The following is an 18,138-nucleotide window of genomic DNA, read 5'->3' as shown; positions in this document are numbered from 1 at the left end:
TGCTTCCCCTCCTCACGTCTGTCTCCTAGCTTCTCTGGCTTCCTTCAAGACTAAGAAGAAATTCCAGTTTCAACCTTTTCTAGTGTCTTCCCCATTCCCACTACCTTTCCCTCCAGGGCCTTCCCTCTGATTCACATGATATATAAGTATACATATAAATATATGTGTGTACATATATATGTATATCTGGGACAGATACACAGACAGAAAGGTGACTATGTTATATAAAAATATTCATCTATATTATTTATATTGTATATTTATATTATATGCATATATTATTTATATAGTACATTTTTGTACATTATATACTCTATTCATCTTTCAATCTATCTTTGAGAGGGAGAAAGAGATAGATGGATAGATATAGTATTGGTAGGTAGAGAGGAGGGGGAGACATAGATGGATAGACAGATAGATATGGTATAAAATAGAGAGAGTATATAATATAGAAGATATATAATATTGATAGAGGGAGAGATAGATAGATAGATAGATAGATAGATAGATAGATAGATAGATAGATAGATAGATAGATGGATGGATGGATGGATGGACAGAGAAACAGATAGATATAATAGCTATAATATGTATGTAATATTGATAGGTAGCAAAGAGGGAAGGAGAAAGATAGTTCAGATAGATAGACATAGTATATAAAATAGAAGATACATAGTATTGGTAGAGAAGTGAAAGAGAGGGGAGAAAAAATAGATGGCTAGATAGATAGATATAATAGCTATAATGTATATGTAATATTGAAAGGTGGAGAAGAGGGAAGAAGATAGTCCAGATACATAGATATAGTATACAAAATAGAAGATACATAGTATTGGTAGAGAAGAGAAAGAGAGGGGAGAAAAAATAGATGGATAGATTAGATAGATAGATAGATAGATAGATAGATAGATAGATAGATAGATAGATAGATGGATGGATGGATGGATGGACAGAAGAATGGGCAGGCAGATGGATAGATAGAAATATAGAAATATAGATAGATAGATAGATAGATAGATAGATAGATAGATAGATAGATAGATAGATAGAGTGTGTAGGACAGGTAGAAAGGAGAGAGGAGCAAAAAGACAGATGCATGGATAGACAGATGTATATAATAGAGATGGTATATAATATAGACTCCATATTATTGATAGGATCAAGGGGAGAGAAAGAAAGATGGAAAGATGGATAGGCAACTAGATCTAAAATATGATATATATAGTATATAGTGTTGATAAGTAGAGAAAAGGGGAGGAAAGATAGATGGATAGACAAATCTAGTATGTAATAATATAGAGTATTAATAAAGAAGAGAGAAGGGAGAGAAAGAGGGATAATCTAATAGATTATAGTATATAGTATTGATGATATATAGTATTGATAGAAAGGAAAGAGGGGAAGAGAGAAAGATGAATGGATAGACAGTGTGTAATATAATATAGTATATTATATAGAAGATATAATTTATAGTATCAAAAGATAAAGAAAAAAGGAGAGAAAGAGAAGCAAAGAGAGAGACAGAGAGATCTGCACACTATCTCACTCATTTGAATATGAGAATCTTGAATGCAGGGACCATATTTTTGGCTTTCTTTTTATCCCTAGTGCCTGGTGTATAGCAGGTGTATAATTAATGCTTATTGACTGGCTGTCTTTACTTGGCACTGTGTAAACACAGTCAACAACCACATTTGCCATCCCAAAACATAAACATCCCAAAACATAAAAACACTCAGGCATCTAAACTTGAGATCCAACCAACGAATATTTATTGGGTGCCTACCACAGACAAGCATTTTATGCTTGGCATTTGAACAGCCAAAGGCAAATACTGAAAGGATCTGCAGTTTTCTAGAGTTCCTCTTTTCTGTTCGCCAATCTGTTTTCAGAGGGGAAAACTAATATGGAGAAAAGCTTTGGATTTGGAGTCAAATGACATAGTTTCTACATTTACTACCTATGTGGCCTCAGATGAACCACTTCATTTCTCCAGACCTCAGTTTCTTCCTACCCTTCAAAATAGGCATTATTAACCCCATTTTTCAGAGACTAGGAAACCAGCATTCACAGAAGTCTAGAGACTAAAAGGTATGCAGTTAGTAAAAAACAAAATGAAGGGTTTGGAATAAAAGATCTGTAAGCTATAAGTTTATGAACCTTTGGGAGGAAATTTGCCATGATTACTATATGAAGATTAGAGTCAATTTGATTTAATTATTATTATTAGAACATTTCTATAGTACATTCCATATGTTATCTCACTCTAGAGGACAGAGTAGCTAGGATTGACCTGGATTCTGATCCTACCTGTGACCCTTATTAGCTGTGTAACCCAAGCAAGATGTTTAACCTCAGTGGGCTTCAGGCAACTTCTTAGAACTTATCTTCGAAGTCAAGGAATCACAGAATTTCAGAATTAGATGGCCCCGTCCAGTCTAACCCATGCCTCAAATGGAATCTTTGCTATATATATGCAGCCTTTATTTGAATACTTCCAGTGTGGGGTCACCCAATACTTTCCAGGGCAGCCCCATCCACATCTTATAGCTCTATTATTCAAAAGTGTTTCTCTAACATCAAGCCTAAAATTGCTTGTGCAAAAGTGCAAAAAAGTGCAAAAAATTCTTTAAAAGAGTTTTGTAAACTTTAAAGTGCTTTATCAATATTATTAGTATTAGCATTTATTTTATTTTAGCACTATTCTATATCAGTATACAAATTAGCATTACTTTTAGCACTATCATGTATTATCTTTGGTTTTAGGATTAAGCTAGCATTAGCAACTTTTGAGCCCTGTAGTCAAAAGATCTGGGTTCAAAGCTTGGCTTTGTCACTCATTTGCTATGTGACCTTGGACAAGTCATTTAGCTTCTTGGTACCTCAGTTTCCATATCTCTGAAACATGAAGTTAATCCTTAACAGTATCTATTCCACAGGCTTGTGGGAAATGGACTTGGATGCCCACAAAAAGTATTATATAAATATTAAATTTAGAGGCATAATGGATAGACTACCAGACTAGGAATTGGGAAACTCCTGATTTGAATCCTGACTCAGAGTCTTACTAGCTGTATCACCTTGGGCAAGTTAAATAAACTCACTGAGCCTTGGTTTCACCATCTGTAAAAAGGGGAAGGAAATAATGCCCCTTGCCTCTCAGGGTTTTTGTGAAGATAAGATGAGATCATTTATACACTTTAAACAAAATCTAACTAAATGGCAGCTCCTATTGTTACTTTTATCCCATATTTCACCAAAATAACCAAATGGTGAAAGAGAGTAGCATTATTCCATTTTTTTCTATTGATTTCCAGGACATCCCAATGGGGTAAATGTAAGGATGTACCTTTAGTTCACAAAGATATTTTAAAACCATTCAGGACTCCCTAGATGGGTATCCAATTGGCAATGACTGCCTCCATTTTTTAGGAAAATAGCCTTCTTCTCTAGGTTTGTAAGAAAAAGAGGCAGATACAGCATGAGTCGTCCTCTCCTTTGGCACTTTTATCAAGGATCGTGCTTTGAATACCTGAAATGGAGCCAAAAAAGGCTCAGCTGACCTATCATGCTGTGAGCAATGTTCAGGGACTCTGGGGACACAGTGTCAGAGAAGGCTGCCATGGTGACCCTTTCCAGGGCCACTCCCTATCATCAATCAACCCCTTCAAGATTCGAACCAATGCCAGTGAGAAAAGACCAAGAGATATACCATACATAAATCAAAAGGTGGAAAGGAGCCATTAAGGGAGTGAGGGAAGGAGGAGGGGATGATTAAAGAATTAAAAGGAGAATCTGGCAAATAGAGGAAAAAATGAAATTTTAAACACACTCTGAATACACCCATATGGGGCTGACATACCCAAACCTGGAAAGCAAGAAGATCTAAGCTGTCGTTTATATAGGTTTTATTTAAGGTATATAAATAATCTCACTTGGTCTTCACAAAATCCCTGAAAGGCAAGGGTCATTATTTCCTTCCTCCTTTTACAGATGGTGAAACCAAGGCTCAGTGAGTTTATTTAACTTGCCCAAGGTCATACAACTAGAAAAAGTCTGAGTCGGGATTCAAATCAGGAGTTTCCCAGTTCCTAATCTGTTAGTCTATCCATGAGTTCTCCTACTAGCAATATTATTTATGGCTTTTCCCCACCAAGAGTTGCTCATTTGTATGTGCGTGTGTGCCTATGAGTGTTTCCTCAGTGATGGGGGAATTAGAGATAGTTTAATTTCCCTCTGATTGGCAAAAATCCAGACACTAGCTTAGTAACCTCCCAGACTGGCAAGCAACATATGGAGGGTAAAAGGCCAAGTTTAAACAGTGTTGTCTCCTGGTTCTCCTCCTATCTGCCTGTCTGCTCCTTGGATGGGTCTCCTTGGATGGATCTTCGTCTAAGTCACACCTAGTAACCCTGAATGTTGCCCAATGTCTACTCCCTGGAGCCACTTCTTTTTTTTAACCCTTACCTTCTGTCTTAAAATCAATACTAAGCTTCAGTTCCAAGATAGAAGAATGATGAGGGCTAGACAATTGGGATCAAGTGACTTGCCCAGGATCAAACAGCTAGGAAGAATTTAAGGCTAGATTTGAATCCAGATCCTCCCAACTCCAGGCTTCCATCACTGAGCCACATAGCTGCCTAGACTGGGCACTCTTCTTTCCCTTCACACTCATTCTCTTGGTGACCTAATCAGTTCCTTTGAGGTTCAATCATTTCCTTTGCTTCGTGGAGTCCTTTTCCCTTAAGACTCAATTCAGGTGCCATTTTCTGCATGAAGTCCTTCCTCCTTCCCCCCAACTGCTATTACCCTCCTTCCCTAACAACCGTGAGTGTGACTACTTTGTGTACATTTATGTGTAATTATTAACTTTATATTTATGATTTACAGACACTTATTTTGTAGATATGTATTTTAATGTACTTTTTAGATATGCTTAGAATCTAAATTCAGTGCAAACAGGAATTATTTCATCTTTGTATTCATACTTTGTACTACCCAAACCTAGCCCAATACCTAGACAATGGCACATAGTAGGTACTTAATAAATGCTTATTGATGATTGGTTTACTTTATTAAAATCTTCTGCCTTAATATCAGTTCTAAGACAAAAGAGCTTCAAGGGCTAAGCAATTAGGGTTAAGTGACTTGCCTAGGGTCACTCATCCAGGAAGTACCTGAGGCAAAATTTGAATCCAGGACTTTTCATTTTGAGGCCTGGTGCTCTATCCATTATGCTATCTATCTGATTATTGGTCTATTGATAGATAGATAGATAGATAGATAGATAGATAGATAGATAGATAGATAGATAGATAGATAGAGAGATAGAGAGATCCAGCCCTAATCTCTCTCCTGAGCTCATCTGGCATCACCAACTGCCTTTTGGGTATCTCTAATTGGATGCCTCATAGGCATCTCAAACTGAACATATCCAAAACAGAACTCATTATCTTTACCCTTTACCAACTTTCCTATTACTGTCAACAGCGCTCTCTCTCTCTCTCCCTCCCTCCCTTCTTCTTTCTTCTACTTCCTTCTTCTCTTTCTCTCTTTTTCTTTCTGTCTATCTCTTTCTATCTGTCTCTTTGTCTCTGTCTCTGTCTGTTTATCTGTATCTGTCTCCCTCCCTCCTTCCCTCTGTCTGTCTGTCTCTTTGTTTCTGTCTGCTTTTCTCTCTCTCTCTCTCTCTCTCTCTCTCTCTCTCTCTCTCTCTCTCTCTCTCTCTCTCTCTCTCTCTCTCTCTCTCCCTCTCTCTCTCTTTCCTACCCTTGCAATAGCTTTCATTTCAACCCCCTTCTTTCCTCTGGCACTGCCATCCCCTTGATGTAGACACTTATCAGATCAGACCTGGTTTATTGCTAGTGAGACTGCCACTCTCAAGTCTCTCCCCCCCCCCACTCCAATCCATCCTCCACATAGCTGCAAAAGTGATTTTCTTAATGCATAGGTCTTTTCATGCCACTCCCCTAGTCAATAAATTCCTGTGACTCCCTCTTACCATCAGGAGCAAATAGAGTTTTCTGTTTGTCATTTAAAGGCCTTTTACAACCTGACCCTTTCCTCCATTCCCAGGCTTCTTATATTTTATCCTCTTTCAACCACTCTGTGATCCAGTATCACTGACCTGCTTGCTATTTCTCAGACAAAACACTCCACCTCACCATCCCATGTTTTTCCACTGACTATCCTCCCTGCCTGGAATCCCTTTTAAAGTTTTATCTGTGTCCCTGGACAAGTCACTTAACCCCCATTGTCTAGTTCTTACTGCTCTTCTGCCTTGGAATCAACATATAGTACTGATTCTAAGACAAAAAGTAAGGGTTTAAATAAAAATAATAAAGTTTTATCTGCATCATTGACATTTTCTCTGGTTTTTTTAGGTCTACTCAATCAACAAAACAATAAATCAAGTCCTGATTTGTAGCTTTTGCCAGTTTCTGAGGTATAAATGTTCGCGTTGAAAATTTGACAATGAGATCTCAAGAGCCAGTTTGAGCACACCTCTCTGTATGTCTCTGGTATGTACCTAATTATTTACATGTTGTCTCCCCAACTGGAATGTGAGCCCCTGGAAAGCAGAGACTTCTCTTGCTTTTATTTCTGTCCCCCAACACCTGACATACAGTAGGGGCTTAATATGTTTCTGAATTGATTCACTGAGAATTCAAGCCAGTCACTGTCCTAGACACTGAGGTTACAAAGTCAATGAAAATGATTCAGTCCTAGCCATCATGGAGCTTACATTCTACTATGGGAAAAATAGATTGCTTCCCACCACTCCAACTTTTTAATTTGATTACTAGCCCAAAGCAATGAACTTATCACTAGCCTGATCTAATATGAAGAACACATGACCCAATATAAAAGTGGCTGACCTGTTCATATCATTTAACTCAGAGGTCACACCACAAGAAAGTCCCCCTCAAAAGATCAAAGATGGTAGGATGGTTCCATTTATACCAAAATACTTAGAGCAACATTTTTGCAGGGGTCAAGAACTAAAAACAAAGCAGATAACACTGATGGCAAAATGGCTAAATAAGTTGTGATCTGTGGATTTATTGTTAGTTGTTTTCCAGTTGTGTCCAACTCTTTGTGACCTCATTGGGGGTTTTCTTGGCAGAGGTATTAAAGTGGTTTGCCATTTCCTTCTCCAACTCATTTTACAAATGAGGAAACTGAGGCAAACAGGATGAAGTGACTTGCCCAGTGTCACCCAGCTAGTTTGACATTTCCTTCTCTAGCTCATTTTACAGATGAGGAAACTGAGGCAAACAGGATGAAATGAAGGTCATTCAGCTAGTAAATATCTGAGGTCAGATTTGAACTTGGGAAAATGAGTTTTTCTGACTGCAGACTTAGTGCTATCCTCTGCTCCACCCAACTGCCCAGATCTATGAATAGCACAGAATGTTATACCATGAGAGAAAAAAAAAAACAAATATGAAGTAATCAGAGAAGTATAAAGAGAAACATATCAACTGATAGAGAGCAAAGAAAGTAAGATCAAGAGAACAGTATATTCACAATAACCACATTTACTATTAGCCAAGGACTTATCCAGATAAAGGGAACTGGTAAAATTTTGTTTAAAAGGCATAGATGGGGAATTCTGAGAAAGAACACTCCACATCCAGAGGAAGAACTGTGGGAGCAGAAACATAGAAGAAAAACAACTGCTTGATCACATGGGTCAATGGGGATATGATTGGGGATGTAGACTCTAAGTGATCACCCTGGTTCAATTATCAATAATATGGAAATAGGTCTTGATCAATGACACAGGTAAAACCCAGTGGAATTGTGCATCAGCTATAGGAAGGGGGTGGAAGGAAGGGAGGGAAAGAACATGAATCTTGTAACCATGGGAAAATATTCTAAATTAACGAATTAAATAAAAGTTTCCAAAAATCTAAATAAAAAATTAAAATAAAAGGCATCAATGGATTTTTTTAAGAGAGAGAGAGAGAGAGAGAGAGAGAGAGAGACTGTTGGGTATATATATACCCTGTCGGGAAAGAGGAATAGATCTAAGTCAAACCATAACTAGTAATTCTGGCACCCGAGGCAATTACCACAAATTGTACCTTTCGGCTAGTAACAAGGGAAACACTTTCAAGTCGACTTTTTAAAACAAAATCAGTTGGGAGGGAAAAGGCCTCAAACCTCATAATGTAAGGTCATGAAGTGAGAGGAACAAGAACAAAGATTGCCCACCCCCCTTCTCCAGATACTCAGGCTGCTACTGGGGAGGCCATCTCTGCAGAAGAAAGTATGTCTGTGCAAGGGGTTGGGGGGCCACTGGAGGGAGGAAGCACAAGCTGACTGCTTCCTAATTCCTATTTATTATTCTTGTTAATTAGGTACTAAATGCTGCTGTTTCCATCTGATGAAGGAAGGTCCCAGTCAATGCGCTCAAAACTTTGACCCATCCCACTAAGACCCAGTGACTCCACTTTATTTACAGATATTTTTATTGTTGTTGTTATTGAATTGTTTCAATCATGTTCAATTATGACCACATTTGGGGTTTTCTTGGCAAATTCACTAGAGTGAATTTCCTTATCCAGCTCATTTTACAGTCCAGGAAACTGAGGCAAATAGGATTAAGTGATCTGCCCAGAATTGAGTATCTGAGGACAGATTTGAACTCATAAAGATGAAACTACCTGACTCCAGGCCTGCTACTCTATCCACAGGGCTACCTAGTTGCCTTTTATGGATCCAAGAAGCACTTAAAAAAAGGAATTCAACCTAAGAAATTACAGGAGTTTCTCTACTTCCAATGTCAAAAAGTGTGGATTGGGGGCAGCTGGGTAGCTCAATAGATTGAGAACCAAGCCAAGAGACAGGAGGTCCTAGGTTCAAATCCGACTTCAAATACTTCCCAGCTGGGAGTCTTTGGACAAATCCCTTAATTGTCTAGCCCTTACCTCTCTTCTGCCTTGGAACCAATACCCAGCATTGATTATAAGACACAAGGTAAAGGTTTAAAAAAAAGGTGATGGAGACCACCTCCTCACCCAGCATCCCAGAATCATGCTTAAAATTCACAGGTTCAAACTGAGTGGCTAACAACCAGGGCCACCACACCCTGAGGGGTTGCCCCTAAATTAATTATTCAATCAATGGGCAAGACTTTTTTAAATGCCTACTATGTGCCAAGCACTGTGCTAGGCACTGGGAGAATTTCTCAAGATGGTGAACTCAGATATTTGACTGAGAGACAAAGGAGAAGAAGGATCTCTATCTTTAGGCTGGTCATTAAAACCCTAATCCTAACCCTAAAAGCTTGTTCCCTCAGAAGACAGGTTGGAGATGAAGACAAAGGGCAGAGCTACCCAGACAGCTCTCCTCAACATCAGGGCCACAGTGTATGCATGAATGGACAGTAGAGAGCCATGAGGGAGAGATAGACAGACAGAGACACAGATAGACACATAGGCACAGAGACATAGAGATCCATGTATAGATGAGGTTTGGCCAAGATCACTGTGGCTTCTTCTTTGGTATAGGGAGCTGCCACTGAAGGAAGACACTCTCTGTGCAACTTGTGGTCTTAGACAGTGGCATGGGGGAAGTAAAGGGCTGGAGAGGTTCCATGTTTGCCCAGAGTCATATGGTTAATTTGGGTCAGAGAGTGGACCTGAACCCCAGGCTTCCTGACTCCAAGCCTGGCTGTCCATCTACTCTGGCATTCCTCCTCTATCAGATGCAGAGAGGTCAGAGGATCAAGGAAGGCCGTATTACCCAGTTCCTCTCATTTTGTAGATGAGAAAGCCAAAATCAGAGAGGGGTATGCGGGGTCACATGACTAATAAGTAAGAGTTGGGATCTGAACCCATGCCATCTGGTTTCAGGTCAAGCTTTCTATCCAATACCCCAAAAAGCTTGTCACGCTTACCTATGTAGGCTCCCATTAGACCACAGTAAATTTATGTGAAAATACGCCATTATAATATAATATGATATGGTATGATATGATATAATGTGATATGTGGTATGATGTGATATGATATAATATGATGTGATATGATGTGGTATGATGTGGTGTGATATGATATAATATGATGTGATATAGTATAGCATAGTGTTATATAATATAATTCAATACAATGTAATAAAATAACAATATAATATGATATGGCATGGTATATGATATAGTATAATATAATATGGTATACTGTAATGTAATGCAATGCAATGTAATATAACATAATATAATATGATATGATATGATATGATATAGTCTGATATGATATGATGTGATATGATGTAATATGATGTGATATAGTATAGTATAATATAGTATAGTATAATATAATTCATTGCAATGTAATATAATATATTATATGGTATGATATGATATGATGTGAGGTGAGGTGATATGATATAATGTAATATGATGTGATTAGTATAGTATAGTATAGTATAGTATAGTATAGTATAGTATAGTATAGTATAGTATAGTATAGTATAGTATAGTATTGTATTGTATTGTATAGTGTTATGTAATGTAATGCAATGCAATGTAATAAACACAACAATATAATATGATATGTTATGGTAGTATATAGTATTGTATAATATAGTATTATGTAATGCAATGCAGTATAATAAAACATAACAATATAATATGACATAATACGATATGATATGGTATGATATGATATGATCTAGTATAATATAGTATAGTATAGTGTAATGTAATATAATGCAATGCAATGTAATAAAGCATAACAATATAATATGATATGGTGTGATATGGTATAGTATAGTATAGTATAGTATAGTATAGTATAGTATAGTATAGTATAGTATAGTATAGTATAGTATAATATAGTATAGTGTAATATAATGCAATGCAATGTAATATAATATGATATGATATATGTGAGGTGATGTGATGTGATGTGATGTAATATGATGTGATATAATATAGTGTTATGTAATATAATACAGTGTAATGCAATGTAATAAAACATAATAATATAATATATGATATAGCATAGTATAATATAGTATAACACAATGCAGTGTAATATAACAGCATAATATAATATGATATGAATGGTTTGATATGATGTGATATGATATATAGTAGAGTATAATATAGTATAATGTAATACAATGCAATGTAATATAATGTAACATTAACATAATATAATATATGGTATATGATATGGTATAATATGATACAATATGGTATGATATGGTCTGGTATAGAATGTGATATGTTATGTATAATGCTACATAATATAATACAATACAATGTAATGTTAGATAATATGATGTAATATGATGACAACAGAACATTAATATAATAATATGTTATATAATGTAGTAATATATTAGGTTAATATAGAGACAAATTAGTGTTGTTTTATATTCATATAATAATAACTAGCGCTTATGTAGCACTTATGATATGCCAGGCACTGTGCTATATGCTTAATAATATTATCCATTTGACCTTCAGAGGTGTTGTTATCATCTCCTTTATTTTTATAGTTGAGAAAACTGAGGCCAATGTAGGTTGTGACTTGCCCAAGCTTGTAATCTAACCAACATTTGAATTCATGTCTTTGTAAACTCCCTAAATTACTATGATCACAGTTTCAGAGCTGAAATGAGCCTCAGAGTTCATCTTAGTCCAACCCTCTCATTTTATAAATGAAGGAACAAGACCAGAGAGGGGGAAATTACTTGGCCAAAGTCACATGGGGATCAAATAACATAAGCAAGATTTGAACCTAGATCATTTACCTTCATATTCTATGCTCTGAGCCCTACCCAGGGCTATCTTTCTTTCTTTGGGGGGGGGGGGTGGAAGGACATTGCTAGGCTTCTCTTGCTCAAAAAACAACTCTTCCGTGTCCCTTTAATTAAGGGAAGCCAATGGTCAGAAGAGAAATGATGGGCTTCAGCTGTACTCAAGATGTGTAGTAAAGACAGAACTTTGGGTCTCTTTCTCTCTAGCACTGTCACTCACCTTTGGACCCAAGCACATAGAAGGCTAAAAAGTCCCAGGAGGACCAGGGAAGATTTGAACCAACGTGTATTGAAACAGCACCCTGAGGTTCAAGGCTAACACCATGAATGTGTATTAAGAGCAGCTTGATTTACACCCCTAAAAAAAAGTTTACAGAAAAGTACATGGACAACAGCGGAGGAACATTCAGTGAGAAAAAACATGCTGAGCAAACTGGTCCCGAGATTTCCTATGACCAGGGCACCGGAGAAAGGTCTGGGAACAGAGTGAGCCCCCGTCACCGGATCTGAAGTAGCGAGCAAAGCACAAAACAGAGGAGCTAGAATCCGGCTCAGAAGGAAAGCGAGAGGACACCAGAGGAGGGAAGAAGAGAGATGCGATGGCCCAGCATTCCCCAATCCCTGTGGGCATTAACCACCATGGATTTCTGGGGCTTTCGGGGACCAAGAGGAGTTTGCGGAGAGGAGTGATAAAGATTGCCTCTCACCTGGATGTCCTTGTGCTTGGGGATAATTGGCAGATACCTGCATACACAAACACGTACAAAAAGAGAGAGAGAACATTGTGTGGTAAGACAGAGGGCAAAAAGAATAAGTGAGTCTTAGTAAAATTCTGGGGAAGCCCCGCCCCGCCCTTTTAGAAATTACCTGCTTCTCAGAAAACCAGAAAAGCATCCACGAATACCAACAGCAGAAAGATAGCAGCTTCCTCATGGTGAGTCTTCCCAAAGTGAAAAAGAAAAAGAAAAGTGAGGCAAGCCAGATTCTGGGGAGGTGATTACAGGAGCCAAAGTGTGTTTCTTTCTTTTTTTTTTTAAGTTAATTCTCACTTCCTTGTGAAAAGGGCATCTTCATAACTCATACAGGTTCAGAAAAGTCATTTCCACGGTTCTCCCAGTTCCCGCCGGTTGTCCGGAGGCATGGATGAGGACTTTCAAAACTCAACAACTTTCAGGAATCGATACAAACGCTTTACCATGACTAGACCAGCTGAGGAATGTGGGAAGACTCAGTCCAATTCCAAAACGCGCAGTTCCCCAGAAACAATCCCAAAAATCTCGCCGAGGTCCGAGCCAACGAGAGATCTCTGTCATTAAGCATGTGGTCTCTGGGCTTCCCAGTAGCGTTCAGGAGCTCCCAGTCTCTCCAGCTGCGGCTCGGAGTTATTCTTTCAAAAGGGGGGAACAGGGGGAAGAGCAACCTCTGCGGATAACTTTTTCACGGAGTTGCCCCGCGATTTCCTAAGTCCTTCCCTGGCTGGCTCAAGTTTGCACCTCCATCCCAGCTCTCGTTGGTGGAGAGAAAAGTCTGAGTGATGTCATGCTCTCTCCTCAAACTTTGTCCCATTCTGTTTCTCTATTTATATCTTGGTGCTGCTGTCTCCTCCCTGGGTCCTAACACCAGTCTGTTAAGAACAATTGGAAAGGTCTTCAGGCTCTTGGGTTCAGAGAGCAGACGAGATCGGGGTGGGTGGGTGGGAGGAGGTACACATCCCCCAGCTGGCTCACCCAGAGCCAGCACAAATATTAATAAATATTTCAACTTAAAGCAAACAGAAGAATCTATTTCACTGAGAGTTTTGTTTGGCTGAAGGAAGAAATAAGGTGATATTCGGGCGGAGGACGCTAAACCCACGCATCCTTCCCTAACCAAAGTGCTGGCTACGGTCTTCTACTTAACCCTTTACCGGAACAGGGGATTCGATCTCTGAGCTTTCCAAACCTATTATTAGACGTTCTTATGTCCCACAGTTCCAAGCACGTAGGAAAGTGCCAGGTACCCTAAATGCTCTTTATGGGGAGATCTAAAATAAACCCCTTAGGGGGCTGCTGGGTATCTCAGTGGGTTGAGAGCCAGACCTAGAGACAGGAGGTCCTAGGTTCAAGTATGACCTCAGACACTTCCAGCTGTGTGGCCCTGGGCAAGTCACTTAATCCCCACTGCCTAGCCCTTACCACTCTTCTACCATGGAGCCAATATACAGTATTGATTCCAAGATGGAAGGTAAGGGTTTTTTAAAAATAAATAAAATAAAATAAACCCTTTTAGCCCACCTGAGCCTCGGTTTTCCAATGCTGTAATCCCCATAGAAAAGAGCCATCTCCCCACTAGGCACTGGAAGACTGGTTATATTTTCAACTGTGCAAAATCCTGGAAGTCAGCATGATACAATAGAAAGAAAACTGGCTTTTAAATCAGAGGATCCAGGTTCAAATTCTACCTCTGATGCCTATCTTCTACTTCTGCTATTTATGCTGCAGTTGCCACATCTATGTTCCAAATGATGTCATCTACTCAGAAAGGTTCTCTCCCCAGTAGACTCTGAAAGACTGGTTATATTTTCTACTGTGTAAAATCAGGGAAGGCAGCATGATACAGTAGAAAGAAAAGAGGCTTTTAAGGAAGTCTTGAGGGATCTGGATTCAAATTCTACCTCTGGTGCTTAAGTCTATATTCCACTTCTGATTTTTATGCTGAAGTTCCCACATCTATGTTCCAAATGGTATTATCCACTCAGAAAAGAGCCCTCAACTATGTAAGCTCCTAAAAGTAGCATGATACAGTGGAAAGAAAATTGGCTCACTAGTCACAGGACCTGAGTTCAAATTCCACCTCTGATGCTTACGCCCAAGTGAGTCTGAACAACTCAATTACCACCAGCATCAGTTTCTTCACCTGACAAACAAGAGGGTTGGATAAGAACTAGATGTCCTCTGAGGTCCCTTCTGAGTCTTGATCTATGAAGAATAGCTAGGTGATAACATTACAGATAAAGCCTTGTGGACCTAGAGTCAAGAAGAACTGAGTTCTATTTCTACCTTAAACACTTACTAGATGTGTTACCCTGGTAAGTCACTGAAACTCTCTGCTTCAGTTTTCTCATCTGCAAAATGGGGTTGGGGGTGGTAATAATAGCATCTATTTCCCAGGGTTGTTTGAGTCTCAACTAAGATAAAACCTAAAGCAAATTACATACTTTATCATCAAATTTTAATCTTAGGACCATCAATAAGCATTTATTAAACACCTATTATTATGTGCCAAGGAAAGATGAAAAGTCAGTGGATTTAGAGTGCCAGGCCCAGGAGGATCTGGGTTGAAATCTGGCCTCAGACATTTCCTATATGTGTGACCCTGGGCAAGTCACTTAACCCCATTTGCCTATCCTTCTTCCCTCTTCTTACTGCTCTTCCCTCTTAGAACTGATACTAAGACAGAAGGTAAGGGCATTTTTTTTTAAATGCAAAGACAATAGTGAGCTGATGCCTGCCCTCAAAAAGTTTACCTTCAATGAAGAAGAAAACATTGCTGACATTTTATTTTCATGATATTTTTCAAGATGGCAGAGGGCTTTAAATTCATTATTTCATTTGATTATTTCTTCCTTCCCAAAAGTGAGAGGGTGTCATCTCTCAGGATTCAGAAACCCATCTTTTGTTCTCTTAACAGGACTGGAGTCCAGTTACAGACTCTTTCTCTGAAAGATTTGCTGTGGCAAAGCTGTGAGAGTTAGTGACCTTTATCTCTCTCCACAGCTGTCATCCACCCTTGAGAGAACTAATTTATACTCACTCCCCTCCCACCCCCAACCACAACCACCACCAGGGACTTTCCAGCAAGTTTTCAGTTCCCTCTATTGGTTTTCAAGGAAGCAACAGGGAGAGAAGAAGGAATAAAGGGAGAAGAAAGTAGAGGTAAAATTTGCCCTACAGAGGAGTGAAGAGATTCCATACTCAGGACATTACCCCTACCACCAGCCTGGCCATCCATTTCCAAGATGGAACCCAATCCTTCCCATCAAGGGTTTTTCTCCACCTTTCTGTCTCTCTGTGTCTCTGTCTCTGTCTCTGTCTCTGTCTCTGTCCCTGCCTCTGTCTCTGTCTCAGTCTCTCTCTCTCTGTCTCTCTCTCTCTCCCTCCTTCTCTCTCTGTCTCTTTGTCCCTGTCTCTTTGTCTCTGTCTATCCCTCCCTCTCTCGGTCTTTCTCTCCCTCCCTCTCTCTCTGTCTCTGTCTCTGTGTCTCTCTGTCTCTGTCTATCTGTCTGTCTGTCTGTCTCTCTCTCTTCTCCTCTCTTTCTCAAAGCTGTCATCAAATAATGTTTATCATCCTCTTCCCCAGGGTAGCAAGATGTGAAATACTATACAAAACAAATTCCATTCTCAGTATAAGGACCATTTATGAAGCAACTACTATGTGCAATCTGGTAGGATAGACACTGTAAGAGAAGGAAAGGGAAACAGGGACAAATAAATAGAGGAGACGGAGAAAGAGAAAAAGAGACAGAGAGAGAGAGGGACAGAGAACACTTTGCAGCCAGGAAGATCTGAGATTAAGTCCTGCCTCTGGCACATATCCACAGATCACTTACTCTCTCTCTGTTGGGCACCTTTCTAAAATGTACCAGGAATATGAAGGGTTTTTTTTAAATGGAACAGGCTTTTCCCCTCAATGGGGAATCCTACTGTAGGGTTAGAACATGTACATAAATAAGTACATGTGAGGGAGCACAGAACTGGGAAGAGAGAGACAAAGAGACAATCAGGGAAGGCTTCATGGAGGAGAAGGTAGCTAAGGCTTGAAGAAAGCTAGCAATTCTGATAGGCAGAGTGGGTGATAAGTGACTGCCAGGCATAGGAAAAAAGAGGAAGGGCAGTCAAAGCAAAGATGGGAGATCCATCATTCTAACCCACTACCTCTTTTATAAATTAAAAAGTTGAGAATCAGAGGATTTAAAAAATCAAAGATAAAACCTCTATGGTCCTCACTTTCCTCATTTGTACAATAAATAATATCTGCAGTCCCTTTCAAGGCTAGATCTATGAATGGAGATAACCTTCCAGATTGGCACAGTGCTTTATAAACATCATTTCCTTTACTCCTCACAACCACTGTGTAAGGCTCTGATCAGCCTCATTTGACAGATGAGGAAAAAGATGGTCAGGAGAGTGAAATAACTCACATAGCTAGTAAATATCAAAGGCTGGATGTGTACCCAGGTCTTTCTGAGGCCAAGTCAAATAGCATTTCCACTATACTGCAATGGCTCAGGACCTGCCCTGCCCCCCACTTCCCCCAAAAATTTCCAGTCCTAAAGCTAGGAAGAGTCTGAACCATAAACTCATCATTTGGTAACTTCTGGAATTTGCTAATTATTTATGCCAATGAGCGCTGAGGTCAGTTTTTTCCAGGACTGTCTAGTGTTGCCAATGCTCTCTGAATATAAGCACCCTGGGGAAAAGGCCCTGTTGCCTCACCCTGGTTATGGCACTGCCTTTAACCAGGTCTTTTGGCTCCAATCCCAGTGCTGTTCCCATTTCACCAGGCTGCTTCTCATAAAGATGGCTGATGTCACTGCACTGGGGGGGCGGAGCAGAGGAAGGTACACCAGCTGCTTGGTGTGTGGAGTGTAGGGAGGGAAAAAATTCTGAGGGAATTTAGACTGTGTGCTTTTATTCAGGGGCAGATTTCCCAGGTCCAAAGTTCCCAGGGCTTGGAAAAGTACTGTTCTTTCCCTTCCCTTTTGAGAAAGATAAGCAGCATGGTGCAATGAAAGGAGTCCAAAGAAATGGGTTCAAATTCTACCTCTAAGGAAAACTACCTGTATAAATTTGTGCAGATTACTTAAAAAAAAACTCAATGGAACTTAGTTTCCTCATTTGTAAAATGGGAGAAGAGCTTGAAATAAATGACATTGGAAGTCCTTTCCAATTCTACATCTACGATTCTATTATCCATTCAGACTATTTGGCAAACACTCAAATGTCTCCATTGCTCATTCTTTCCTGACTGGCATCTCACACACACTGTCCTAAACACCAGGCTCAAAAGAAAATGAATTCTGGTTTCCACTTATCTAAACCACCTTAAAACCAATCAACTGTGACAACAGAGAACAGGAAGGGCAGCACCTGAGCCACTCAGGCATTCAAGAAGAGACATTTCACATTGCCTCAGGGAGAGAGAGGAGCTAGAGAATGGGATTTGGAGACAGGATGTCCTGGGTCTGAATTCTGCCTCCAGACACTGGAGCCTCAGTTTGCTCACCTGTAAAAATGGACACACTAATAGCATGCAGTACCTGCTGTACCAGCCAAGGTTGTTGCCAGGTAGATCCAATATGATAACGTACAAAGTCCTCTGTAA

General features: G+C 39.4%; 1 protein-coding gene across 1 annotated transcript in view; it reads right to left on the bottom strand.

Annotated features, from left to right (window-relative positions):
• The window catches only part of ADGRD1 (adhesion G protein-coupled receptor D1), a 505,347-nt gene extending 491,931 nt beyond the window's left edge, over positions 1 to 13,416 (bottom strand). Inside the window, exons 1-2 of the mRNA XM_056820949.1 lie at positions 12,643 to 13,416; positions 12,483 to 12,519 (exon numbers count right to left, since the gene is read on the bottom strand). Coding sequence (XP_056676927.1) covers positions 12,483 to 12,519; positions 12,643 to 12,708 — 103 coding nt within the window. The 5' untranslated portion in view covers positions 12,709 to 13,416. The remainder of the gene's footprint in view (positions 1 to 12,482; positions 12,520 to 12,642) is intronic.
• Between the last annotated feature and the right edge of the window lie 4,722 nt (positions 13,417 to 18,138).

This window comes from Monodelphis domestica, chromosome 3 (genome assembly GCF_027887165.1).
Source record: "Monodelphis domestica isolate mMonDom1 chromosome 3, mMonDom1.pri, whole genome shotgun sequence".
In the NCBI taxonomy this organism is placed as follows: domain Eukaryota; kingdom Metazoa; phylum Chordata; class Mammalia; order Didelphimorphia; family Didelphidae; genus Monodelphis; species Monodelphis domestica.
Note: the sequence above shows the minus strand (reverse complement) of the source record. Positions and strands in the feature narration are given on the sequence as shown.